We start from the raw sequence: 27,816 nt of genomic DNA, 5'->3' as shown, positions 1-27,816 counted from the left end.
GTTCCCTGGTGAAGAAAACACCCTTCACAACAGTTGGCCAGATCAAGAACACTCTCCAGGAGGTAGGTGTATGTGTGTCAAAGTCAACAATCAAAAAAAGACGTCACCAGAGTGAATACAGAGGGTTCACCACAAGATGTAAACCATTGGTAAGCCTCAAAAACAGGAAGGCCAGATTAGAGTTTGCCAAACGACATCTAAAAAAGCCTTCACAGTTCTGGAACAACATCCAATGGACAGATGAGACCAAGATCAACTTGTACCAGAGTGATGGGAAGAGAAGAGTATGGAGAAGGAAAGGAACTGCTCATGATCCTAAGCATACCACCTCATCAGTGAAGCATGGTGGTGGTAGTGTCATAGCGTGGGCATGTATGGCTGCCAATGGAACTGGTTCTCTTGTATTTATTGATGACGTGACTGCTGACAAAAGCAGCAGGATGAATTCTGCAGTGTTTTGGGCAATATTATCTGCTCACATTCAGCCAAATGCTGCAGAACTCATTGGACGGCGCTTCACAGTACAGATGGACAATGACCCAAAGCATACTGCAAAAGCAACCAAAGAGTTTTTGAAGGGACAGAAGTGGAATGTTATGCAATGGCCAAGTCAGTCACCTGACCTGAATCCCATTGAGCATGCATTTCACTTGCTGAAGACAAAACTGAAGGGGAAATGCCCCAAGAACAAGCAGGAACTGAAGACAGTTGCAGTAGAGGCCTGGCAGAGCATCACCAGGGATGAAACCCAGCATCTGGTGATGTCTATGCATTCCAGGCTTCAGGCTGTGATTGACTGCAATGGATTTGCAACCAAGTATTAAAAAGGGAAAGTTTGATGTATGATTATTATTCTGTCCCATTACTTTTGGTCCCTTAACAAGTGGGAGGCACATATGCAAACTGTTGTAATTCCTACACCGTTCACCTGAGTTGGATGTACATACCCTCAAATTAAAGCTGACAGTCTGCAGTTAAAGCACATTGTGTTTGTTTCATTCCAAATCCATTGTGGTGGTGTATAGAGCCAAAGATGTTAGAATTGTGTCGATGTCCCAATATTTCTGGACCTGACTGTATATGTTTAATCTATCCATAATTAATACAGAAAAGAACATTACTGTTTGGCCCAATAACAGATGGGACAGAGGGGACAGAAAGTAGGGATCTGTTTTGATAGAGCAAATCAGAGAGAGTTTTTAAAAATATTGGCTATGCAGAATTAACAGAGGAGCAACAGAATTATCTCCATGGACAAAAGAGTCGGAGCAGCCAGCTTCTTTCCACACTGCACTTTATTCTTACCCAGTGTTATCCTGTGTGCATGAATGGCTAGGTATTGTTGTCTCAACATTTCCATATCAAAGTGGAGCCAGCAGGATGTTTTCCCTGTATAAAAGCGAAAAAACAGTAAAGAAGTGGGACCTGGATCAGCCCCAGTGCCCACATGCAGTAACCTGCTTTTCATGGCATCTACATACAGGTAGTCCTCAATGAATGACTACTCGTTCAGCAACTGTTCAAAGTTATGACAGGGCTGAATGAGGGGGACTTACAATGGGTCCTTGTAGTTGCGGCCACTGCAGCATCCCCGCGGTCAGGTGGTCACGATTTGGGCACTTGGCAACCGGCTCACAATTATGATGGGTGCAGCATCCTGCACTTATGTGATCACCATTTGCGACCTTTCCTCCTGGCTTCCAACAAGCAGTCAATGGGGAAGCCGGCAGGAGTTGCAAATGGTGATCATGTGACTGCGGGATGCTGCAACTGTGCAGGATTCACCTAACAACGGCAACTGGGACTGCCTCAACTGCCACCACAAGTCTGCACAGTCAAGTGACATTGCACTTTATGACCACATTGCTTAGTGACAGAGTTGTCAGACCCAATTACCATTGTTAAGCAAGGACTACCTGTAATTGCCCTTTGGGGACTTGTTAAAAATGGAGCTCTTCTGGAGAGCCCTTGTAGGTCGATGCATGTATGCAATCATGATGACCGTTGTATGTCAGCTCTGTCATTTCTGAATGGACTTTATATAGAACTAATTATTAGTGTAGAGGTCTTAATAATTTATACTGTGGAAGTTTTAACAGGTCTGTGGTGCTGTATACCACTGAGAGTCTGATACAGATTGTGATGGGACAGAAAATGGGTAAAAGAATATGTAGTTATTTCAGTTGTGTGCTAAATTCAAGCACAGGAATTCCCAAGTCTCAGCTCTGCCCGGCCTTAACTGGGCACCTACCAGAGTTGATCTTGCGAAAAATGGCAGCTTCCTCATATCCCGTGCAGCTCAGTTGCTCATCTAAATCCTCCAGGAGCTGAAGAGAAAGGGAAACATGCAATCAACACCGTACTAGGAATAGAGTTGTTCGCTTTAACCATTCCAGAAAACCATGCCAACACAGTGCAAGCCAGCTGAGCCAGGTTTCCCCCCACCCTTACAGCCAGTGGGGTGGTGATGTTTTTGCTCTTTATTACCCTTGCTCTTTGTGACTCCTCTTCCTGAAGCAGCTTTCAAGGCTTCCCCAGACAGAGGACACATTTCCAATGAGTCACCGGGCCAGGCACTTTTTTCAAAGATCCTTTCAGCCTTAGCAATGTATGCAAGACTAAATTTTGTTAAGAGACAAGTACTGCTGCTCTGGAGAATGTGCTTGTGCGTGCGTGTGTGTAGGGTGCCTCCCTTCATTTCTCATATAATAAAAACAATGCTACGATGTAATGTGCTTCAGAAACCCAGTTCAGCATTCCTAGATGCTCAGCACATTCTCTAGAGTAGCAGCACTTGTGCTGTGCAGCACGAAGCACTGCCTTTCTGTAGGTAGCATCCACACCACACAAAGCTGAACTTCAAGGATAGTCCTGCAACCCTCCTTGGCCTTGGTTCCTCTTAGATTTGCTGAGCTCTCCCCTCTCTCTTCCAGGCCTAGCATCAGGGCCTGAGGAACAGGATGTAGCCATTTTATGGAAGCTAAATAAACCAGGCTCAGACTTGTCCCCGGATGGAAAACTGCCCAGGAACCCCCTGTCACACTGCTCAATTTCTATCCCAAAAACAAAACTGGACAATGGAAAAAACAGAAAGAACAGCCTCCAACCATTTACTTCTGAGGCCGGGAACTCATGCCTTCCTAGATATTGCTGAACAACAAATCTCATCATCCCCACCACTGGTCACAGTCTAATGGGAACTGGACTCTAGAAATTTCCAGAGGGCCACTCAAGGAGCTCCCCGTACATCTTCAGCCTAGACCCTTCCTCTTTCCCAGCTAACTAGGTAAAGATTTAGGGTAGGCAGTTAAGACCTGGGTTAACTGATAGATCTGTGGGATTTGCAATAATGGCAAGGATTTCTATCTGCCATTTGTTTTAACAGCAGCAACAATAATATATTGTTTAAAACAGCTTGTTTGGAAGAGGAGGGAATAATTGGCAGTGGATTTTCGGGTGGAGGGATGGTGACCTTCATTCCATTCCAGCAGTCAAAAGCAATTCTGGGCAGCAAGTCATGTAATATGCATCATAATACCTTTTGAACCAGATTTTGGTGAGGAAGGGAAGGGAAGGGAAGGGAAGGGAAGGGAAGGGAAGGGAAGGGAAGGGAAGGGAAGGGAAGGGAAGGGAAGGGAAGGGAAGGGAAGGGAAGGGAAGGGAAATAAGTAGATTTTGCAATCCTGATGTGTCCCCACCTCCATTTTAAACTATTCTTACCTCTGGCTCTGTCTGTTTTACCTCCTTCCCAAATAATGGTTTGATCATTATTAGCTAGAAAGGAGACCATTCCTGCTGCTTGATTTGGTATCACAACTGATGATGATAATGATGAGCTTTTAAGTTTCCCCACCCCTTTTTTTGGAACTGACCCTAGAAAGATTGAAGCTATCTTACCCTGGGCTTTACCAGCAGTTTCCCTGTGACAGTGAACATCCGTGACAGACCAAAGGGTGTACACACTGTAAAGAATTGGAGAGAGATAACAGTTGTGACCAAGCCCCAGCAAAGAAATAAATCCCTAATGATCCCTTGCCAGAAGGTGGCACTGTTCTCCACAATCTAGGAAAGCTGCTGGCTTCTCCCAGCACAGCAGATCCTTCTGCTTGTTTTGCTTTATATTTATAAAGTATTTATAATATTGAATTATTTGTTCACAGAGTCCAACCCAGAGCATCTCTGATGCAACTCTAGGAATCCAGCAATTCCAAAAAGAATTCTGAATCCAAGAAATCTGAACCCTACAGTGGAACAAATTGTTGGGTTGGGGCTCTTCAAGATGTTATCTTCCCATCCCGTGTGACTCTTTAAGGCAGGCATCTTCAACAGCATCGCCCTAACAGACCCTCTTGCACAGGAAAGATCCGTGCAGTCTGGTAGAGGGCCAAGACAGGCTTGCCTGAGGCCACACAATTATACATGTGCATTATGTGCATCCGTTTCTTTCACAAGCAGAGACATGCATAGAAAAGATGGGCTAGGTGTGCCCTGAAATGAGTATGGATGTTGAGAGATTTCCTCAGGTCAGGCACAACCGAGGGCCCTGAACTCCTTCTTGTGACCCATGGGCCTTCACTGGGCATGTCAGAGGTGTTATTTCTAGACCCTCTGAGACTGGAAATGCACCAAAACCACTGTATACCTCCCAATCAGAGCTCTGTATGTAGTACATTGCAGAATCAATCACCAGTATTGATGATTCAAAGAACAATGCAGTGGATGATGAAAAAACTCTTTCTCTGCCCCAAACTCTGAAGCAGCAGACAGGACTGAACTAAAAACTTACACAAGAGCAGAAGGACACCGAACAAGGAGATGCAGGAGTAGAGGTAGGGAAGGTAGTACTCCCAGAGATCTGTGGGAGAAAAAGAACAGAAAACAAATAGGTTATGGCCCAGAAAAAAGGAAACAGGGGCCTCCAGACTTAGGGAGTATCAAGGATGTTGCTGAACTTCAAAATCCAGTCAGCAGAGCCAAGAACAAGGGGAGGCTGGGAGATGGAATCTGAGGCTCCCAGATTGCCCAGCACTCAGCTGAAGACCCTATGAAGGAGTTAAGAACAAAACAGTAGCTCTCGGGAAAGCAGGAATTAAACTGCTGAAGGGGCCTCTGATCACATCTATTCCAGTTCGTTCATTTATTTATTAGATTTATACCATGACTTTCACTCAGGAGCTGAAGGCAGCATATAGAGCACTCCCTCCTCCTATTTTTACCCACAACAATCCTGTGAGGTAAGTTGGGTTGAGAGATAGTGACTGGCCCAAAGATACCCACTGAACTTTTGTGGCTGAGGGCGGGCTAGAACCTGGCTCTTCCTGGTCCTAACACAATTCTATAACCACTACACCACGCTGGTTCTTGCTCTCAAACATTTCTGAATTCAGCAAGGAGAGAAAAAGGTCTTTGTTGGCCCTGTTAACCCGAAACTCTTTTCAATGCACCACAAATCCTATGAAGTGTTATTCTCAAATATTCTGCCCCAGTGTTTATTCCCCTAACCTCCTGGCAAAAGGTTAAACACCACTGGTAGGAAGAACTAGTCCCTCTGAATCTTCAGCTGAATCCAGTTATGCATTTCACTTCCGCTGCTTAGTTTTCACGAGGCATGACCAAAGGGAGCTAGGCTATTGGAACTGGTTTATTCACCAGAGCATTTTGGCTACGCTCAGAATTTGGGGCCGGAAGCACCCAATTCCTTCCCAACTCAGCTCCACTGATGAGATGATGAAAGGAAATGCAACAAGATGATTTATGCTTGCTGCCTGAAGCAACCTATAGCCCAACGCTGTGCCTGCCAACGTGGACTCAAGGGCATCAGTCTTCAGGGGCCTTCCGCACAGCCCCTTGCTCCTGAGGCTCAAATCTCCCCCTGCAGCAGAACGTATATGCTTGGAGGGGGAAAGAAGGCTCCCACAGTCACTCACCATAGAGGCTTTCCCTGCTGGCCGCATCCTGGTCCACAATAGCAGATGCAACCCAGACCATTCCCAGCACCAACAGGGTTAGCAACAGCAGGACTACAAAGGTCTCATATACCCGAGCCATGATCCCCTGGAGAGATTGAGAAAAGGGGGACAATTATTCCAGCTCCAGAGTGAAGAGTAGGGTAAGGACTGTCCAAGAGGCAGTGGGTACCTTCTTTGATCCAGCAAAGCCTTCTGACTCCGTGAAGAAGTAGGCAAAGGGCATGAGGAAGACGAGGGAGAGGTTGGAGAAGAGGAAGACAAGATTCCAGAGTCCTAGGAACAGAAAAGAGGGAGAGCAATTCTCTTACACCGCTGCTCCAGTTTCCCAAAGACATACTTCAGCTCCCTCCACTGCTGTTGGGCTCCTGCTAGCCCCTCTGGCTCAGGCCACTTCTGGGATAACACACAGGGGCCCAACCCTGCTGGGGACCCCGGTTTCCTCTCCAAGCTGGATCCTAGATGCTTTGCCAGGCCATCACCAAAAGTCACAGCTTTACTACAGCTTTAAAAATCCCAGCCACCTTCACAGAAAACAGAAAGGGTGCATTCACATGCACACTTGGCACAGAGCTCAAACAGATGTTCTCTCCCTAAGCAGCCACTGCTCTGAAGTGGCTTCCTTCAGACTGAGCCAATTCCAGACAGGTAAATTCCATCAAGGGGGGAGAGGGCTCATCCTGCAGGGTCTTCTGTTCTACAACACAAATCCAGACAAGGCTACTGTGGGATTTTCAAAGGACAATCAAAGCTAGGATTTGGGACACGCAGAGAGCTCTGAAGAGGGAAGCCAGATTTTGGAGTTAATTTTGCTTTCTGTTTTTTAAAAGGGTAGAGAATCCCTTGAATTGAGCTTGACTCCTCATAAATACAACTGGCAGCATTACACAAGATGTTTGGCACACTCATGTCCCAGAACGCTTTTCTGATGTCCCAGTCCAGCTTACCATCCTTGGTCTCCCATCCAAATACCAATTAGGTCTGATCTTTTCACCAGCCGAGGTCAACTTGGTGCTACCATTTGCTAAGACTTGGTTTTAAAACCTGCTTGAGAGTTCTTCTCCCCCCATCCGCCCTGCGATTCAAGTCTTCTCCATAATGAAAGTACACACAAGGGGGAGCGTTCCTTCCTCCTCCCCACAAAGACAGACGCTCCTCCTCCACGCCCACCTAGGACATATTGCAGGGAGCTTACCGTGGATGAGGGAGCCGTTTAGCCACTGGATGTAGTAGTTTTGAGGGAAGGACAGCAAGACCTCATTGCTGATGATGGAGAAGGGCAGCAGGAGCACTGCCCCTAGGGACACGGCCAAGGTGAAGGTGCACAGCCACAGCCTGAGCAAAAAGACACAGAAGAGAAGGAAGAGAGGATGAGATGCTTGTCCGCATCCATCTGCCCCCACCTGACACTGCTTACTGCACAGGGAGGGAAGCCACAGGCTAGTCCTCATATTTATGGCTTCCTTCCCAAAATAGAGATCGCAAAACATTCTCTCCTCAATCAACAATGTCCAAAGGATAAGAAGGATAAGACACTTGGACATGACAAGGAGAGAGAAGTTGTGTACGCCTCATACAGGAAGCAAAATAGTCGGGTTGACAAGGGGATCTCTCTCTCTCTCTCTCTCTCTCTCTCTCTCTCTCTCTCTCTCTCTCTCTCTCACACACACACACACACACACACACACACTTTGTCAATCCTTAACTCAGTTCTTTAACTTGAGTCTTATCAAAATCTAGAGCAGCTTCAGTTAATGGAAGCCTGAAGTTGTAAGTAAGGCTTTCAAATTAATTTATTCCAAGTGGCAGTCTTTCAGGTTTGAAGGGCAACTGAAACCTAACATTCTAGATGAGAAGCAGGGAGGTAAGATGATGCCATATGCTTGACATGCCAGGTGAATGCCTTATGCAGGTGGATCTGAATAAGCATGCAGGCTTTATTTTTATATAGACACACCTATGCAGAAACCTATGCCTTTTCTAATGCCTGAAGAAGACAAGGATTATTGAAAGCCTGAGGGAAAGTTCATTTTCAGGACTGCCCACAAGACATTCTCTACCACTAATGCCTGGATCTACAAGAGAAATGGAAAATTCCTCCTCATATTTGCTCACATGGGCAATATTCTGAAAGTATCTTTGAATGGTGTCCCTAATTGCACAAATAGAGGGATGGGGAAATGAAGATTGGACTTCTACAGTTTTTTTATTGGACTTATTTCACATTTCTTTTTTAAAATATTCCATAAAATGATAAATAGGAAAATAGATGGGAAGAAAGCAGGGGAAAGGGAATATCTGCCTCAAGAGCAAGAGGAAAAAGGAGGGAACTTACGCAATCCGGTTGACTGCAGCATCTTCATCAACTAAGAAACAGAAAAAGTTGTTATTATTTACTATTATTAAACTAAGTGCCCAAGCTGCCTTTCTGCCAAAGAACTCAATATAACATCTACGGTTCTTCTTGCCAAACTGGTGAGGTGGACGAGTCATCAACTCTGAGCTTCTCCTATTACCACCCACTTCCATGGCACAGTGGAGATATGAACCTGTGTCAGCCAGGTTCTGATCTGACAAATGTTCTTCTTTTATTTGCAACATACATGGGCTATTCCCAATAGGAGGCGCAAGGATGGCATATAGTCAATACACTACTACAAGTTTGTCACAGGGCATTTTATAGAAAACCTGCTTGAATCCCAGTGAAACAAAGGCAAACTTCAGAACACTTCTGGGCAAAGGCTGCCTTTAGCTGACTGTAAAACTATGACTTTATACAGGGGAAAAATGTAATATTAAATACAGTGGGAACACAGAAGAAATAGGGTAGGAGAGGAACTCCCCAGGATTAGCAGAAGTAACTTTGCGTCCAACATAATCAGTTACAAAATATGTGGCTAAAGAGGGAAGCTCATTCAATGATCGGAACAGTCTGGTTGACCAGGGATTAAAGAAACTACTATTCAATTACAGTTAGGAAAAAATCCTTATACAGAGGTTTCTGGTACTCTGTTTTCACTGACTATCACAAACGAAGACATAGAATGGTCTTTCTTCTCCTCCCCCATCTGCAGAAACACTCAACCCTCCTCAGAGGAAGTGGTTTCCTTGAGATCCAGAATACAAAGTACAGCATACAGGAGTTGCATTCCATATACAGCTCCTTATGGGACCAGCGGTGAACAGCCCCTCTCCCCAGGCAGAGGACCACAGGCTGGGCGGGTAGAACTGCACACACAAAAACTTCCTTACGAATCTGACGCCCAGTTGTGGCAGAGTTCAGCAGTACGTGGGAGGTTTTGTGTGCAGAGTTTCATGCACAGGGGCTCCGTGCTGCAGATAGTCCTGCTGCATTTGTGGACCCTGGCTTTTCATGGACATCAACGGGTGATTTACCAAGGGCAGGGCCTACTCACAGCATAAGCTGTACCCTTCTTTGAATGCCTGAATGGGACTCGCATGGAAAGCTGATTTTTATACCAAAAAGGAGAACAAAGCTACTCCGTTATGTTGGGCCCACCACTCTTGTCAGGCTCTGTTGAAGTTCTGTTGATTGTCACATCCATCTGGGTGGGTAGCAAAATGAGAAACTGGGAGGGAGGGAAAAAGGGGGGGGGTGCACTCTGGAAGCAGGCCTCTTGCGCTCTACACTGAGCCCTTCACCCTTCAGACACAATCCTCAAAACAGCACTTCGCCTTTTGGTTATACATTCACACATTACACTAAACCAGGATGCTTAGCAATGTTCTGTGGAAAAATCACAATTGGCCAAATTCACACATAATGCACTTCGATTTACAAGTGCATCAGAACACAGTCAAAATAATTTTTACAATGCTCCACCCACTATACATTTTAGTTCAATTCCTGAGTCTGGTAAGCCTTTTGCCTCGACCTTGTCTATACATATAATGTCGAGCATGCATTGTGTCAGGACAACTTTACACAGCCATTACTATCACATGGCAGATGGTTGCCTGCTTCCACCATGTGTTCATGGAGCCCACACACAGTGAGCAAAATATGTTGCCGAAACTCACACAAGTACATAAACTCAGCTGAACTCTCCTGATTCTTCTAGATGTGGGGTAACAGCTACAGCTACAACTACAGCTTGACAAGGAGGATCGACAGTAGAGAACTTTAACTTGAAACTCTTCTGGCATCCTCACGTTGAGGGGCAAGCATCTCACAGGAATCCCTGTACTGTGACTAACTATCCAGGAAAAACATTTGTTCAGTGTAGAGACAAAAACAGAACGCCTCTGCGCGTTGATTTTAAAGGTGGCCGTGTCTCACTGTTTCCCCATATACCTTATGCCCAGAAAGTTGTCCTCAGCCTCAAATTACAAGCCCAGCACGTAATTGCAAAGCTGGGAAAAGAACTATAGTCCCTTGTTTCCATGTTGTCTAGGCCAACTGCTGCCAAGGCAACTAAATTAACAGCAGCATAAACAAACTTTAATTTAAAGGACAAAAAGCCCTCTACAGGGACTGGCTGCAAATACCTGAACGCTGCTGCAAAGCAGCAGGACGCTGGGGAAGAAAGTTTTCCATCGGGGCCAGAGGGGGTGTATTGTCTCTGGAAGCTTCACTGCAAACCTTCCGCGTAGAAGTTAGTTAAGAGTTGAAGCCTGAGGGAGCTTCTTTGGATGCTAACCAGAAGGAGCCAGCAGACTCCTCTCACCAATTGCTCTGGGAACAATTTATAGGCTCCACTTGGTTGCAAAGGGACATTTGCCCACCCTGCTAAAATCAGCCTGGCTTAATGGCAAGTTTGGGGGAGAGGCTCTGAGGCTCACAAAGAAGGAAGCTGAGAAGAGTTATGGAGCATCATCAAGTTTCACTCTGGCTGACAGAGATGCTAAGGATCAAACAGACTATTCACTGCTGGAAGGGAAGAACGTTAATTTATTAATTAGGCCACTGCAGAAGCATCCAAAACTTTATTACAATGCAACCTTCTTCAACCTGATGTCCTCCTGATCTATCAGAATTACAGTTCCCATAGTGCTGACCTGGTACTGGTCTTCCTCCTGGGAACTATGGGAGCTGTAATCCAGCCCATGGACTTTCTGGTGTACATCTAGCTGAGAGATGCTTGTCTGGAAAGATCAAACCTTTGCTGATGCAAATGTTGCTACAGCAGAGATGTTCACTTTGAACACATGCACACCGGAAGGCTGGATTCCCACAATGTGCTAAACCATCAATTTGCCTGATTTTGACATAGTGTAATAAGTGAACTCAGCCACTGTGGTGTTTAAACCTTGGCATGCAAGCCAAATTATGGGTTGTTCAGCAGAACCAGAATTAAACAAGTCACGATTTAGTGCAATGTGAACTCAGCCAATGTGTTACAATAACATTAATTGAACAGGGCCCATCTTTTGGAAGCCTCAAGATCAAGGGGAACTGCTAGCTTCATTCCCCCTTAAATTCTAAAAAGTCACATCCTGCATAATTCCACAACTTCAGTGGTGGTGTGGTATAGTGGTTCAGGTAATTAGAATGACACAGGGGAGACTCAGGTTCAAGTCTATCCTCAGCCATGGAAACTCACTGGGTGATTTTGGGCCAGTCCCTCTTTCTCTGCCCAGCTCACATCACAGGTTTGTTGCTCCTGGGAAAAATGAGAGAGGGGAGTGCTGTGTACACTCCTGATGAAAAGGCATGTAGCAAATTTGGGAACCTAACAAATAAATAAACCTACTTTCTGAAACTAGGCAGCTAGAACAGCTTTTCCAAACCTAGACACCATCCAGATGGGTGGCTTTCAGCTTCCAGGTCTGGATTCTTGGCTGAGAATTCTTGGCACTGAAATCCACCCATCCACAGGGCATCCAGGTAGGGGAGAAATTACCTTGACTTGCCCTCCTACCCAGTTACCTGTGGTGAAGTCTGTGTGCCTTTTGAAGTAGGTTAAGATGAAGTAGCACAGGATATAGAGGCTGCCAAAGAGAAGGGTGCAGATCTGTAGGAGAAGGAGGAAATACCAGTTAGAGATGCTGGTCATGAGTCATCCCCACTTTTCCCAGTTACTCTAGAGGATATGCAGCCTGCTTCATCCAGAGCAAATGGAGCACAATTTGGGAAACTGCAGGATCATCTTCTCCTCTATCCTAGTTACTCAGGAAAACAGTTCTATTCCCATCACTGTATTCAACACTTTCCTTTATCAACATTTCTTCACGAAACTCCTTCAGACTACAAGCAGCCTGCAAGTTTGAGAAAAGCCACGTTTCTTACATGCTCACATACAAGATCTAGGCTGGGTTCAAAGATGCAAAAGCAAAGATGGTGGTAGAGATGGCAGCAACAATGTGATCGATTTGAAGAGCACCAAAACTGGAAAACCCAAGAAACCATGTGTGTGGTTGGGGGAAAGATGCCTAGAGCATCAACCTGGGTGACAAGGGAGAATTACAGCAGAGGAACTGTTTCAGGAAAGAGGTGAAGACTTCAGTTTCCAAAGAAGGCTCAGAAGTCATCCCATTCCCTTTCATGTTTACAACTGAAAGAAGGAGTGAACGGAAAAGTGAAGTGAATGGAAGAAAGGAGCGAACAAGTTTCATCCTTTCTTACTTCTAGTCTGAATGCTAAATCTCTGATTCTTTATTCTATACCCTAGCTACTCTGTTGCCAACTCATCCTCAAGGTATCATGAGAAGGAAGCAAAGCGATATTTTTTAAAATGCGCCATCAATTGAAAAATGGTGGTTTCGCCTGTTTAGACATTCTTCCAGTTGAAGCTGCACTGAAGATTGGCTCCTCCAGAAACCTCACAAAAATGTAAAACAGATCCTCCCAAAATGTGCATTGCTTAGAGCACCATTCAGAACTTAAATCAACAAAACTAAGCATGAAATGAAGATCCCATCAGTGAAGCCATGTAAACAAGACAAGTCTAAATCTGAAATTCAAAGTGTATAAATTACTAAGCAAACAAACATTGCATAATAATCCTCCTCCTGCTATTTTCTGTGGGATGAGCATCAAATTGCTCTCAAGCCCCAACAGGCATCATTTACACAAAAAGAAAACACTGATGTGTCATTTGCCATGATAGGTTTGCTGGGCTGCCCAAGGACATTCAGGTGCTGCTCCTGAAAGGGTCATCTTTTTTCATTCTTATGTTCCAAAATCCTGTTCTTCAAGAAAGAAAGCAATCCACTGTGAGACAATTAAATGCTGCAGGCCCCTAGCCCACCTTGCATTAGAGTCCTATTTTAAAGTGTGGCAAAGGTTGTAGACTACCCTTTTTCAATCTGGTGCTATCCAGATATGGTGGACTTCCATAATGCTTTCACCAGAATGGCCAATGGAGCTGAACTCTCCCAGAATCCATTCTAGAATACCTGCCCATTCCTGACCAATCATATCAAAGAACTGAGGTTATAAAAAAGCCTGCTTAACTTTCTGCAACTACTGACTAAAGGTGTAGCATTTGTCAGCAAAACTAAAAATTCTGGCTTGCATCAGCTTCTGCCCCTCCAAGGACCAGACTAATAAGCACAGTTGGGAATCCCTTCAGGGGATTCAACGGTTTAATCCTGTAAAAAGGATGACCACGTAAATGTAGTGTCTCAGATTTACATCAGAAACAAGGTTCCATTCTTTAGAAACGCAGAAGTTTGGAAGCAGGTTTAGAATGAAGGCTGGGGGAAAACAGGGAAGAGACAGCTGAGCATTTTTTGAAAGGGAAGCAATGCCTTCAATTTTATATCAGTCTCTTTCCCATTTCCCTGATCTGCATGGAAAGAGGAGCAAATAGCTTGTGGCATACAGTCTCTTCTCATCAACAAGGGAAGTACAAGAGCAAAACAAAATTGCTCCCAGCCAGCTGGCATCCTGTAGTATGAGGCACTTTGGCGTTCCTGCCTGAGAGATGACCCAGCAGAGTGCTATGCAGCCAGGCAGGAAGAAGAAGGTTTTTCCCTCCTCCTCTATGATGCCCTGAAATTAACCTTCAAACAGAAAAGAGCATCCGTGGCTCCAAACCAAGGAGCCTGGGGAGCCTTTTATTTATTTTCCTCACTACCGGATTAGGGTGTCCCTTGCCAAGGGAGAAGGCAGCCTTTCTTAACAAAGAATAAGGCTTCTCTTATGGGCTACTTTAATGTAAACATGGATGGTTCCTGCCTTCCGAGCTTTATTAAGAGAGGAAGCTGAATGCTGCACAGACAATTCATCAAGAAACCTTGGAGGGGTTCAAACCCCTGAAGAGACAGACTGAAGAAGCTTGAGGCGGGGCCAGATGAGGAGGCGTGCCAGGCATTTCTAACTAGAGCAGTTCACATAATTACTGCACTATCCTTGTAATCAGCATCATTATCCCTAGATCGCAGGCTGGCTCACACACTATGCTAACCCATGGTTTGCCTAGGCACAATTTATCGAAACTTCAATTGAAGCATTAAGTATTACACCTTTGAGAATTTCAGCAACTGGCTCTGGATCTAATTCATCTCACAGTATAATTCATTTAAGGGAACTGAGTTATTTCTGATTCTGCTCCCGTGTATTGTAGCTGATTCTTTTTTTTTAATGAATCACCCTGGCTCTGTGGTGTTACCACTGATGGGAGCCCTTGTTTCACTCCACTTTGTGGGTCCTGGGCTCAAGGCAATCATTACCCATTCTAGTCTTGCTATAAAGTTTAGAGTTCAGTGCATGGGGCATGTCTCTTTCTGGACATACGACTTCCCAGGTTAAGAACACCCGGTTTATGGACAACCCATAGTTAAGAATGGAGCCTATTGTAGCAAAATTCAAGTTAAATACACAATGATTCAAGTTAAATACACAATGGTTCAACTTCATTACACAATACTACTTATACAGTATTATAGAATAATACTGTTCCGGCTTACATACAAATTCGACTTAAGGACAGTCCTTGGGAACAGAACTCAGGTTCTTAAACTGGGGACTACCTGTATTGGTTCAACACTATTCAGCCAGCCATTGTATCAACATACCAACATATGTGCTTGGAAAAAGGCCTAATTGCAGAAAGTCATCTTCACAACTCACAGGGACTTGTAAACATAACAAAGGAATGGTGGCAAAGTGATCAGAAAAACTTGGGAAGATTCAGTGCTTCCCTTTGCATAATTCCCCAGTGTAGCAATCACTCCTTTTTTTTTTTTTTTTGCAAATCTCCATGCAAATATATGTACTAAAAAACATGGATAGGGGCACCAGACATTTATTTTATTTCATTTTGTGTACAGTGAGAATTTTTTAAATTCCACAATCAGTGTAGCTCAGAGTATACATCTCTCCTGGCTAGCTGGAGGGGAGCATTCTTGGCTCACAGTCCTCTTTGTGTTCCGCAGACAGTAGAAAGGAAGACAACTATGAGTCAGGATCAAACCATTTAATGACAAAATGGAGTAGAAACACCGCTGAAGTAAAATGCCGTCAAGTGTGTGATACAAACATAGTTAAAAAAGACAGAGAGCAAAACAGCAGAGCTTATTTATGTTTCCCTTAATGAACCTATGTCCAAGGTGAAATTTGCAGTTTATAAACTATGATTTATGGCTTTGTGTACTGCCTGCATTTACATAATATATCGCATATACTCACGGATAAGCCAAGAATCTTAGGTGCCAAAATGCTCCCAAAAATCAGGTTCGGCCTATCTGTGGATGGGGTTATCCGCAAGTATGTACAGGAATACTTTTTCAAAGTTCCTGTATTTCCTGTACATATTCGCTTATAAGCCCATCCCCAGCTTAAAATGCAGGTTGGTTTATCCAGAGGTGGTGCATTTTTCACAGTATTTTGGTTAAAAATTTGAGGGTTGGCTTATCTGCAAATGGGCTTATATGCAAGTATATACAATATATAAATAAATGAACTGTATTTATTCAGAATGCAATGGCTAATCAAACACAACTTATGTGATATGTGAACCCAGACAGGGTTCACACACTGCTCTATACTTCAGGCTGCTGAACCAACTAGTCAGCTCTTTCAAAGAAGGGTCCATGACCTGAAGCCTATGGCATCACAGGGCCTAGGAGAAGACGGCAACGCCAGCCTCTTTCCAAACTGAGTCCACTAGGATCCTGCAGCAACTGGACCCCCATCCCTGTGCCAAGCATGCACGGCAACCCTGCTTTCCGGTTTCCCGTTCTCCTTTCAAAACATGACCAAAGGTTATTATAGGCAGGTACAAACCTGACGCAAGCATAAGCAAAGAATCAGACATGGAAAGTTCAGAGTTAGAGCTCCACGTTGTCTCTGCTGAGGCAAGGAGTTTCTTCTGGGAATTGGGCCAATTTGGATTGGTGAGGAAGCAGATAACAGCAGCTCAGGGTTTCACCGAAGGAGGGAAAACAGAGTCCTGCAACTGATTTGTCCCTCCTGCTCCCTTGAGTGAACCTTAGGTCCCAAGACTCCACTTAAGCAGAACTTGGACCTTTAGTGATATTTGCTCAGAACAGAATGTGGGATTATTTCTCCAGGGAAGGAACACACATGAAAGAGGGAGAGGGAGGCACCTTGAAGGTTGAGAAAATCACTCTGGACCAGTAGGACTATATGCATTCTTCAGAGCGTGGGATCAGGAGCAGAGTTTTCCATAAACAAAAGCATTTTTAAAAATTCAAGTACATGATTGATGTGGATGCAGCTTGCTTCCAAGACATGCTTTCCCAAGGTGTGCATGAAGTTCCCTGAGTTCTACAAAAATAATGCAAGCAAAATTCCTTTGACCCTCTCCTACATGCTGCTCCAGTATATGAATGGAGTTGTGTAGTGACCATCCTCATCCTTGCCAAGAGCACACAAGGCAGCTGGTCAAAAGGCAACCACACTCATAAAGCTTCAAGCGTTATACCTCATTTCTGGATAGGTACTGGGAGGCAAGAAGATCCCCCAATTCTGCAGCAGTTGCATCAACTGCACATTGGTTTCTGCATCCCCAGTTCTGACGTGCAAAGCCATTTACAGCATGGTACCATCGTTGTCTAGATCAGGTCTCCTCATGCAAATCCCCGTCTGTTAGAATTGATTTTACCCCCACTCCTCGCTCTTTTGTGCCATGAAATTAGAACAAGCTGGCGTGCAAAACTAGGGCTGTTGCCCTGAAATCTAGGCCAAGAAAGGAGCAGCAGGGTAAAGCCTTCTTCCAGCATGGCACTTCTAATTAACTGAAAATTAGGACAGGGGAGGATGGAGAACGTAAGCAACCAGTAAACAAGCGTCATGGAAGCTTCCTGGCACGGAGGAGGAGATAATGAAGTTCTTCTCTCGCTTTCAGAGATAAGATTTTGGCTTTCAAAGCTCTGGTTGACTAGCGCATTTAATTGGTTGTATGTTTTTCTACGTTTCTGCTCTTTTCAAAGACTTCCAACGTAGGCAACTCAGAGTTGTTCATATACGCAGCCTCTACCCTATCCCCAGCCCACAAAGCTGGCTGTATCCAAAATTATTCCAGCCTATGAACTCCATGGGTACTATTCCCTTGGGAGCAGCAACAGCCAGAGCATTTACTGTTTCAGCTCTTTTTGCAGCTGAGAGCTGCCTTTCTATTCCATAAAACTAGGTGCCCCACGAATTCAGCAGCAACCCCCTAAAAAACTGCAGAGCTGTTTAATCTGTTACAGAGATGGGACCAGAAACTCTTTGAACATCAGTTCAAAGTCAAGATATCTGGCATAAATGTCTGAAAAATGGGCTATGCAGCAGAAAAATCTGCAAGCCCTCCAAGAAAGAGTAGTCTGAAAAAATAATTTAGCTTAAGAATCATAGCTTAACATGATTTCCAGGTGGTTAGCAGGAAAAACCAGCTGGGAATAGTCAGTTTTGGGAATGGCTGGTTCCCTAGTCCTACCTGACCAATATTATCTGGTCCCAGGCTGCAACAATACCACCATTGTTTGGATTTTATCATATTTAATAATTGTATTTTATGTTGTACTATTTATGTTTTTATTGGTTTTAACTGTTTGGTTGTGAACCGCCCAGAGTCCCTCCTTGTGGGGGAGTTGGGCGGTGATATAAAGTTGATTTATAAATAAATAAATAAATAAAACCAATGACTGCCCCCCTGTGAAACCATGATTTACCTGGACATGGCTTATTTATTACACACACACACACACACACACACACACACACACAATCTTTCCATCCTGAGGACACTAAAGTAAATCAATCCAAAGTAAAATGTAAACATAAAAAAAAAAGAACAAAAATTATAAGTTGTTGACAAGTGAGCCGCCCTAGAAATTTATAAATAAAATAAAAATAAAGCCCACTGTCAACAACATAAACTCACTTTGGGCTAGCCATTCTGTTCCAGCCCTACTTATCTCACAGTGATGGTGTGGTGGAGATAAAATAAGATTCTCATGGAGGCTGTCTTGAGCTCTTGGAGGAAAAAAATAGGATATAAGCCAAGCAAACAACCAATAAATAAACAAAAGCTCCAGCTGAACTGAAAATAATATAACTTCTTTCTTGAAAGCAGAAAGAATGAAGGCTGAACACAATTTCCAAGAGACCACATTCCGTCACTTGGGAGCAACTAGCAGTCTTGCAGTGCATTACGCAGTAATGGGCTATGCTTGACTTTGGCTTAACGTGTTGTCTAAATCCAACCAGCATAGTTTATTCAAGAATAAAACAAATGTTTACCATGATACGTTAATACACTCAATCTCTTTTGGGTGGGACTATACTAACGCTAGAGATCAGATGAGTGTCAGAACAGCAGTCAGTAGTGCCTCGGGTTACGAAGGCCTCTGTTAATGAACTTTTCGGGTTACGACCAGCTCCGGCCACAAAAATTTACCTTGGTTTGCTAACTCCGCCTCGGGTTACGAACCGGATCCGCGGCCATTTTTCCGCCCCTGACATGTGGTCCACAGCCATTTTCCGCCCCTGACACGTGGTCCGCAGCCATTTTCCGCCCCTGACACGTGGTCCGCGGCCATTTTTCCGCCCCTACACGTGGTCCGCGGCCATTTTCCTGCCCCTGACACGTGGTCCGCGGCCATTTTCCGCCCGACACATGGTCTGCAGCCATTTTCCGCCCGACACGTGGTCGTAGGGAGGGGGACTCTCCCTCCAAGCAATAGCCGCCTCCCTGTCCTCCACGCCAGAACGAATTAACGGTAATTACATTGAACCTTATGGGGAAATTTCCTTTGGGTTGCGACCAATTCGGGGTGTGACCAGAGTCACGGAACGAATTAAGTTCGTAAACCGAGGTTCCACTGTACTTGAAACTGCAGACCTTCACACCATAGTGAACTCAGAACACTTGTAGGGTCAAAGTCCATCTCAGATGACTGAGAGGAGCTTTCCCTAATATTGCTACTCTTCCAGATACACTGGACTATTATTTTTATTAATTCCTACATTAACACTTAATAGCAATGCTGACTGGGGATGATGGGAGCTGTAATCTAATATATCTGGAGGGCTCTAGATAAGGAAGAAGTTGTAATAGGGACAGAGCCAAATAGCTATGCTGCAGACCACCTTAAATTCACTTCTGGCGTGTTTTTACTCAAACAGATTAAATAGTATTCCCATGGGCAGGGTGGGGGGAGGTGAACCTAGCAACATAGGCTTTCAGTAAGTCCAAGTTAATTACTTAGACTTCTGAGCTTAACTCTGCGTACTTTAAAATCAGGGGAAAATCTTTTGCACATTTCACTTGCCAGACTTTCTTTGAAATATATCAACATAATTGTCACAATGAACTTTAGTACAAAAAGTGATATAATAAGAACACTGACTCAGTTAACAGATTGCAGGATCATCAGTATGTACAACATTTTTTAGTAATCAGGATCAATCAATAGTATACAGCAACCATGTATGGATCTCGACTGATTAGTCTGTATGATTTCCCAGCAAAGAGGGAGAATAAAAAATATGGAATATAAACTTTACAAATTAGAATATATTTGACATTCAAATCCTTGAAACAACTTAATCGGTGAAGTTCCTGGTGATGGTAGCTAAAAAAATTCTCAATTGCCTGTTAATGCCTGTTGTTTTATTTAAAGAATGACATTTAATATTATATATATGTAATAGTAAACATTTTACCATTACATTTTGGGTTATTGGCTATACGCTGATCTGTGATTCTGCTGTTTGCTGAAGATTATTCTAATTATTCTTGCAGAAAATATTATCTGCCATGGAACTTGAGAACAACCTCTGAAAAGATCAGGATCCTTAAGAAATCCAAGGTGTTTAGGTTGGCAGTGTATACATTTCTTGATTAAAATGATCCTCCCACAACCTGGGACCCTTGAAATAGAAGAGTATTTAAGAAATTCTTACAAAAGAAAAGAGATGTGGGGGGCAGGATCATTCATAGCAACAGGAAGTTCCTATTTGGCTTAACAGACATCTGGCAATAGCTAGACTACAGACCTTGAAAGCAGAAAGTTGTCAGCCATGGAATATGGTATTCAGTTCTAGATGCTCAGTTTCACCAAAATCATCTACAAATTGGGACATGTTCCCTATCACAAAAAGCATACATTTCTGCAGATTTTTTTTTAGTTTATATGACAAAAGATGGCAAGGTGCACATACCCAAATAAGCCATTATGCGGGTTATGTAGTTTCTGTCTTAGTAGCGTGTGTACATTTCATCCCTGCAGTTTGTAAACCTTGATCTACGGTTTAATGTGCCTTTTTCAAACTATGCCCATCCAGTTGTGCCTTTTAAAACAAACTATAATTAAAAGAAACCATGTCTTAGGACAATGCATGAACCTGGCCAATAAAAGGCTATGTAATAGATTATTTATAAGTGTTTCCCTTTTCTTTCCAAAACAAAAGAATCCAGGGTCAATGAAGTCAGTTGGCAGATATTTCAGAAGTATGCCTTTATATAGTGCATCATTGATGGAATTAACTTCCACAAGCTATAAGATGGCCACCAAAGAATACGATTTTCAAAAACTACAAATGCATGGAAGATTGGTCTATGAACTTCATTAGTCAGGATAGTAAAGAGCTCCAGGCTCAGAGCAGGGTAGCACTGAGTATCCGTTGCTGCGTGAACTGGCAACAACAGGGGAGGTGCTAGCCATCACAGAATCATATGTGATTCCCAGAATCATCTACCGTACTTGATCCTGAGAAACAAGATACTAGACTAGGTGGAACTTTAACCTGATCAGCAGGGCTCTTTATGTTCTTAAAATCTTGGTGTCCACTTGTCTCATTTCTCGGAGGTTAACATAATACCCCAGAAAACACATTATGCATGCCAAATGGGCACCAAGGACTGCTTGTCTTGCATGACTCCAAGCACTATATACTGCCTACTAAGCAGACACCTATTGCAGAACTCCAAATCCCCAATAATGTGTTGACTTGAGAGACGGAACTCTGGACTAACCTTTGGCACACAAAGCCACGCTGGGAAAGCTAATTCCCTCCCTCTTCCAGTCAGAGTTGCCAAGGATCTCACAGCAGGTGAAATAAGAGATTAAAAATTCAGTTTTCTGGCCCTGAGGCCAGACCCCACAACTATGTTCAACATAAACATTTTTATTTATTTAACACTAAATAGCAGCAAGCGATATAAGCAAATTATTTATTACTAGGGCAACAGAAAAAATGCAAATTTTCGACACGTTTTAATGTATTTTTGTATTTAATGTATTTTTTAAATAAAAATGTTTTAAGGGAAAAATGCAAATACAAAAATTTATTGAAAACTATTTTTAATCATCCTCCCAAGGATTATAAAACAAGGTAAGTTAAGGGCATGATAGCTAGGAGAAAAAACTCTGTGGTGCCCCCCAATTCCTTGATGCCCTAAGCATGTGCTTATTTTGTTTAATTGTTAATCCAGGGCTGGCCAGAATTATGGTTGGCTGCACTGTCAGCCAGATGTTTAGACTGGATTTGGCATTTTTATCCACCTACTGAGTTCTTCCCAAGGATCTGGGATAGACAGATGTTGTCTGAGTTGCAATTCTCTAACGTAGGTCATGCTAAGCTTTGACAGTGGTTGCTCTGGGCAGAAAGAGACCTACAAATAAAGATGCAACAGCCCTCTCTCTAGCACCTAATTTAACTGCTTAGACATCTGACATTAAAACAGAGTTCTTATCAAGAACTAGTGAATACAGTGGAACCTCAGGTTACGAACGCTTCTGTTAACGAACTTTTCGGGTTACGACCAGCTCCGGCCGCAAAATTTTGCTTCGGTTTGCGAACTCCACCTCGGGGTACAAACAGGATACGCGGCCATTTTCCCTCCCGTGACATGGTCCGCAGCCATTTTTCTGCCCCTGACACGTGGTCCGCGGCCATTTTTCCGCCCGACACGTGGTCCGCGGCCATTTTCCGCCCCTGACACATGGTCCGCGGCCATTTTTACGCCCCTGACACGTGGTCCGTGGCCATTTTTACGCCCCTGACATGTTGTCCGCGGCCATTTTCCACCCCTGACACATGGTCGTAGGGAGGGGGACTCTCCCTCCAAGCAATAGCCACCTCCCTGTCCTCCACGCCAGAATGGATTAACGGTAATTACATTGAACCTTATGGGGAAATTTCCTTGGGGTTGCGACCAATTCGGGGTGCGACCAGATTCACGGAACGAATTAAGTTCGTAAACCGAGGTTCTACTGTACTCTGATCCATAAACATGAAATTGGATCAAGATGGAAGAAATAACAATAAGCTCTTGATTTGCTGAATAAACCACAGTTGGCTGGGTTCTCACAACACTCTAAGTCAAAATTCTATATTTTGTCAATCTTTCATGGAAATTCACACAGGATGATATATGAAGCCATAATGTACTTTGCGGGTAGGTAGTAGAAGAAAAACGACCACATAATTGTGAAAGACAGGCAAGAAAAACCTTGGTTCCGTTTTCTCTTCGTTATTTTAAGAGGATAGCAATAATCCCCAGAAACTCAGCTTTACCAGGCACAAAGATTAAGCTACTGTTTTGCCTAGAAAGCCATATATCATACAATAAGTATGAAATCAACATAGTTTGGAATAAAGCAAGATGGGATTTTAAGAAGTCGTATTAATATACATGTAGCCAATAAGGCTTTTTTGCTTTTGAGAACCACCTGAGGACAGGTATTTAAACATTAGATTTTTTTTTTCATCCAAAGCCTCATAAATCTTACTTCAACTCTCTGAGCATTAATATCTCTTAATTTCTAATGACATTTATTAAGCAAGCAAAATTCAGCTGAAATTGCTTATGAAGAGCTAGGTGCATCTTCAAAGCTATATGTACAGCTCCTCACATCCAACAGATTGGCAAATATAAAACAAAGCAGGACGGTGAGCCCCTCAAGGCAAAGGTCTCTCTGGACTTGCATATGTTTCATTGAAGCTTGTAATGCACTTGGATGATACAAAAATACTGTATTTACTATTAAAAATCTAAAGCCAAAAAAACCAGATCCAAACTCTCAGCAACCAAGGCCTCCAGGCACCTGAGTCCAACCACTATCGGTTACCTTACGGTATTTGTTACTTTTATGTTATTTACTGATAGAAATTATTTCCCCAAATTGCCACGGAAGAGTGGTATGAATGGACCTTTTTTTGTTGCCTGGAAAGAAGGAGCTGTGGAAAACAAAGGAAAGGATAGGAGGAACAAACGACTGTAGACCTCCCTATTGAAAACTGGGTTGAAAATTAAGTGTTACTAAAAGCGCGCATGTGTGTGTGTGTGAGCTTGCCTGCTGGAATTGACCCATTTTTGTAAATTTTAAACAAGGCTTCTCTCTTTCCCAGTTCTGGTATCTTTCCCTCACCCCCTCTCCATCTTGTTATTTTCCTCCTCCTCTTCTTTTTTAAAGTGTCTGCTGGAAGGAGAGAGGTGGGGATGTGCAAATCCTGCTCTCTTATTCTTCAAGACAGTGTTCTCAAGTTTGGCAGCTTGAAGATGTGTGGACTTCAACTCCCAGAATTCCCCAGCCAGGATGGCTAGCTGGGGAATTCTGGGAGTCGGTCCACACATCTTCAAGCTGCCAAGCTTGAGAAACTCAGCTCAAGACCATGCTGATTCTGACATTTTGGAAATGCTCTGGTATTTTTCTGGAAGTTAATCTGCTGAGCCTGAAGTGGTCTATGGCATTCTGTCTGGATGGGGCCCAGTCCTGAAACAGTCCTGTTTAGTTCAGAAACCCAAACCACTTCCATTCCAGAGAATTCGCTTCTGAAAAACTGCCAGACCACCCTCTTCCCGGGAGGGCCAGAGCCGTGTGGTCCAGAGGAGGGATGGAATGTTCCAGAATTCTCTAGAACACTTCATTCCCAGTTGCACCCATATCTAAATGGAGGGGTATGTGTACTTGTGTGCTTCTGTGTGGGAAAACGGATAGTCTGTATGAGAAGAAATGGTTGGTATATGCAACTGAGTGACTCAATGCTTTTCAAAAAAGAAGTAGCTTTAATTTGCAGTCAATATTAACCAATAGTTTTAAACATACTCATGCACGTATTTCTAGTCCTATCCTGTACCCATATATAAAAGTGCACTGCATTCACATTCATTGGACAAGAAATCTCAGTGTGTGGGTTCAGATGGAATGGCAACTGCAGGTTGGCAAAGCTGGACATTCCATAGGATTTTTGTCTGTCTTGATATACTGTACGTCTGTCTATCATTGTGGTTGCCTTCCTTCAACTGAAAACAGTATGAAATAGAAAAAAATAATGTAAAGAGAGATAGAAGTTTGTGCAATAAAGCTGAAAAGAGCTACAAAATTACGATTTGTCTTTTTTTTAATTACCAGCGAATGAAGCTATTGCTAAGTGTACAACTCCTTGAAGAAAAGTTGAATGAAAGAAGTAGACATTTTAAAAAGTCTTCCCCAACCTAGCACCTTACAGAAAGCTTGTTTGCACAAAATGCTAAGCAGGAAGCCAAGGTTAATATTCACACAATAAGCTAAGCTAAAAAACATATTACTGTATGGTGCAACACGAGGACAATAGGTTAATACGTTAATGGATTTTTGGTTTTGGCAACCATGATTTAATGCATAAACATAGTCAGTGTGGTCCAATAGACTGTATCTGGAGGGCACCGAGTTGAGCTAGTATGGCTGTAAATATACTGATGGGCTTTTGTCTCTGGCAGCAACCAACTCAAGTTAGTTCTCAGCTATAGCTTGCCTTTTTAGTTCCCCTCCAATTACCTTGGATGAAAGAGCACGGAAGAATGCAATTTTACCGATCAAGAGGCTGGTGGCATTCATTGCCCTTAGCTCTAATTGCCTAATTCTCTTTTTCCTTAACGCTTCCTCTCTTCCTTGAGAAGACCACCCTCCCCGTAGCTAACCTAATCGAATATTTTTGTCTGCATGAGCAGGGAAAAAATCACGATTTCTTCCCAAATCCTTCCCTTCTTTCAAATGCGTCGGAGTACAAGTCCCTATGGTCTGGGATAAGGAGGCTAAAATCCTAGTCATATGGAAGACACCAGAGGGGGGAAAAACAAATTAGCAACCGGCGAGCCTGCTGCGTACTCACAATACACTCCCGGACCCTGTCATGAAATAACTGCTCCCGCGCAGACAGCACGTCGGAATCCCCCAAATCCATTCTTCGGTCAGCATGGCTGAAAGTTTGTAGGGCTGGCAGAAGGGCCGGGGGAAGCAAGGAATGGGGCTCCCAGAAGCCCAGCGTAGGCGCCACACCGAACCGAAAACTCCTTCCTGCTCGCTCGTAAGTACAACTTTTAGAACGTTGCAACACTCAGCCCGCCGGAAGAAGCTCCGCGTTCCATCGCTAAAGAGGCGCCGAAGCACAGACTGACCCAACGAATCTATCCCAGTGCGTAACGAGATTAACGGCCAGGTAAGGAAAAGGAAGAGCTCACGCTACCCACATCCCCTCCCGAGGAACAGGGCCGATTGGCTAGATAAGGGCTTAACCTGCTGCTTGTCATTGGCTATCTCTGGAGACCAACGCTCAGTCGGATAGGCTGAACTGAACGTTCATTATTTCACCGCCCATTGTTGTTCGCGATGGAGTAGCATCTTCTAGCGGTTGGCCCCGCCTTCTTTGTACTGCAGAGTTTTAATCTTTTGGAATTGTTTGATAGAAATTCAGACTCTGGAGTTTCTGTTGTATCAAGGAAGGTTTATTTATACCGTAAAACTCAGTGCTTGAAACAGTCTGGAGAGAAATCCAGATTTTTCCAGTAGAAAGTCCACGCTGTTACTTTCTTGGAGCATGTCAACGAGTGACATTTATCTCCAGGATTTGTAGGTGCAAGCAGAAATCATTCTTTTACTCATCAAGAACCCCCATTCTCTTGCTTACACAAACCCAGCAACTTCATCTTTTGGCAGAATAGAACATAGCAGAGAGTTAAGCAGACTTATCCTGGCAAAGAATTCCTCAATGACTGATTAACATTGTGCTAACTGTGGTTTGCTTTACGTATAGTGTTGAATAACTTCAATTGGCATTTTAACCATGGTTTGCAAATACTTTTAGCAGGGTTCACACATCATACTTAAATCAAAAACCAAGCAAACTTTCATACCTTAGCAGTACATATGTACAAAGCCAGTGTGTGAGAACCATAAGAATGGGATCAAGACTCATGGTGTTCATAACTGTTTATGTTTAATTACAGCAATACAACAGTTTTGGTTTCCCGGATTATGCATATGTTATATGCTTGAAGTCTTATGCTAAGCTCAGGAAATAACTGTCTTACATTTCCTTGCTTTTGAAACCTGGGAACAATGGCTCAGCTTAATTGGGAAATTGAGAAGGTGTGTTGTGCAAACTCTTTAATCAGCCCAAACGACAATATTAGTATAGGATATTAGTATATCCTCACCACCCATTCATTGGGTCAGTTCTGGGGCTGCCATTAGTGCAGGTATACCTGTATTCTAAGATATGACCTAAGCGCGTCCTACCCTAAGATTCCCCTTTGAATTTCAAATTCCATCCTATTTTCATTGCTCATCTCATAAAAAATATCTTCACACAATAGTCCAACCTATGGAGCATTTCATGAGATCCACTTGGTGTCAGCAACTTGATGCCCTCCAGATAAGTTGGGACTTCAATTCCAGCAGGAAAACCCTTAGCTAAGCTGATTGGGAATTCTGAATATTATAACAATACTCTTTATCTTCATCACTGGTCATTCTCAATATTTCTGTTCACGAACTGTTTTCTGCTGAGTATCCTGCATGAACTGTTTCTGTCTTTGAACTAACAAACTCAAAATGCTAGGTATAAGGAAAGTTGGAAATAAAAAGCATTCTAAATTGAACTGCCTATTTTTAAGACTTAAAATTACGTATGAACCAAATCACAAAGGAGCATTTGCTTTATTACCATGGCTTTAAGAGTACCAGTGTTCCCCATAATTAATTATAGACAGAGCCACTCCATTTTATTTGATGAAGTGAGCTGTAGCTCACAACAAAAACATATATCTTTTAATGAAATTTGTTAGGCAGAAAAGGTGCTACCTTTTGATAGATGACAGAGAAGGAGCTTTCTACTGCATAAAGATAACTTTTTGTTAACCTATAACCAACCCCAAGAATACCAGATCTGAGCTGCAAAAATTTAGAGCACCCTAAGATGGCAGCAAATAGTTATCCTGTTGCTGCCATCTAGCTCCAACAGCAGTTCACTGTGCCAGATTTCTGTGCCAATTATATTAGGTAGAATTCCAAACCTGCTCTTCTCCTAGAAGCATCTGCTGTATGCATATACGGGGTGCCATCTAGAGGCCTTGCAAAGTTAGGAAACATCCATAGAATTCTCAGCAAGATAATTATTTTATATGCCAATAAAAAACCAGGACAGAGATATCTAGGCCTATTGAGCAAA

At 43.3% G+C, this 27,816-nt stretch overlaps 1 protein-coding gene across 1 annotated transcript in view; it reads right to left on the bottom strand.

Annotated features, from left to right (window-relative positions):
- LMBR1L (limb development membrane protein 1 like) overlaps positions 1 to 25,844 on the bottom strand; it is a 38,151-nt gene extending 12,307 nt beyond the window's left edge. Inside the window, exons 1-10 of the mRNA XM_007426216.4 lie at positions 25,480 to 25,844; positions 11,857 to 11,941; positions 8,302 to 8,332; positions 7,162 to 7,301; positions 6,139 to 6,242; positions 5,928 to 6,054; positions 4,787 to 4,855; positions 3,898 to 3,962; positions 2,252 to 2,327; positions 1,306 to 1,389 (exon numbers count right to left, since the gene is read on the bottom strand). Coding sequence (XP_007426278.1) covers positions 1,306 to 1,389; positions 2,252 to 2,327; positions 3,898 to 3,962; positions 4,787 to 4,855; positions 5,928 to 6,054; positions 6,139 to 6,242; positions 7,162 to 7,301; positions 8,302 to 8,332; positions 11,857 to 11,941; positions 25,480 to 25,551 — 853 coding nt within the window. The 5' untranslated portion in view covers positions 25,552 to 25,844. The remainder of the gene's footprint in view (positions 1 to 1,305; positions 1,390 to 2,251; positions 2,328 to 3,897; positions 3,963 to 4,786; positions 4,856 to 5,927; positions 6,055 to 6,138; positions 6,243 to 7,161; positions 7,302 to 8,301; positions 8,333 to 11,856; positions 11,942 to 25,479) is intronic.
- Between the last annotated feature and the right edge of the window lie 1,972 nt (positions 25,845 to 27,816).

The sequence above is a fragment of the Python bivittatus genome, unplaced genomic scaffold (genome assembly GCF_059951505.1).
Source record: "Python bivittatus isolate LINGU-HERP-01145 unplaced genomic scaffold, Pbiv_v1 ctg000220_np1212, whole genome shotgun sequence".
Classification (NCBI taxonomy): Eukaryota; Metazoa; Chordata; class Lepidosauria; order Squamata; family Pythonidae; genus Python; species Python bivittatus.
This window is presented reverse-complemented; position numbering and strand designations above follow the sequence as displayed.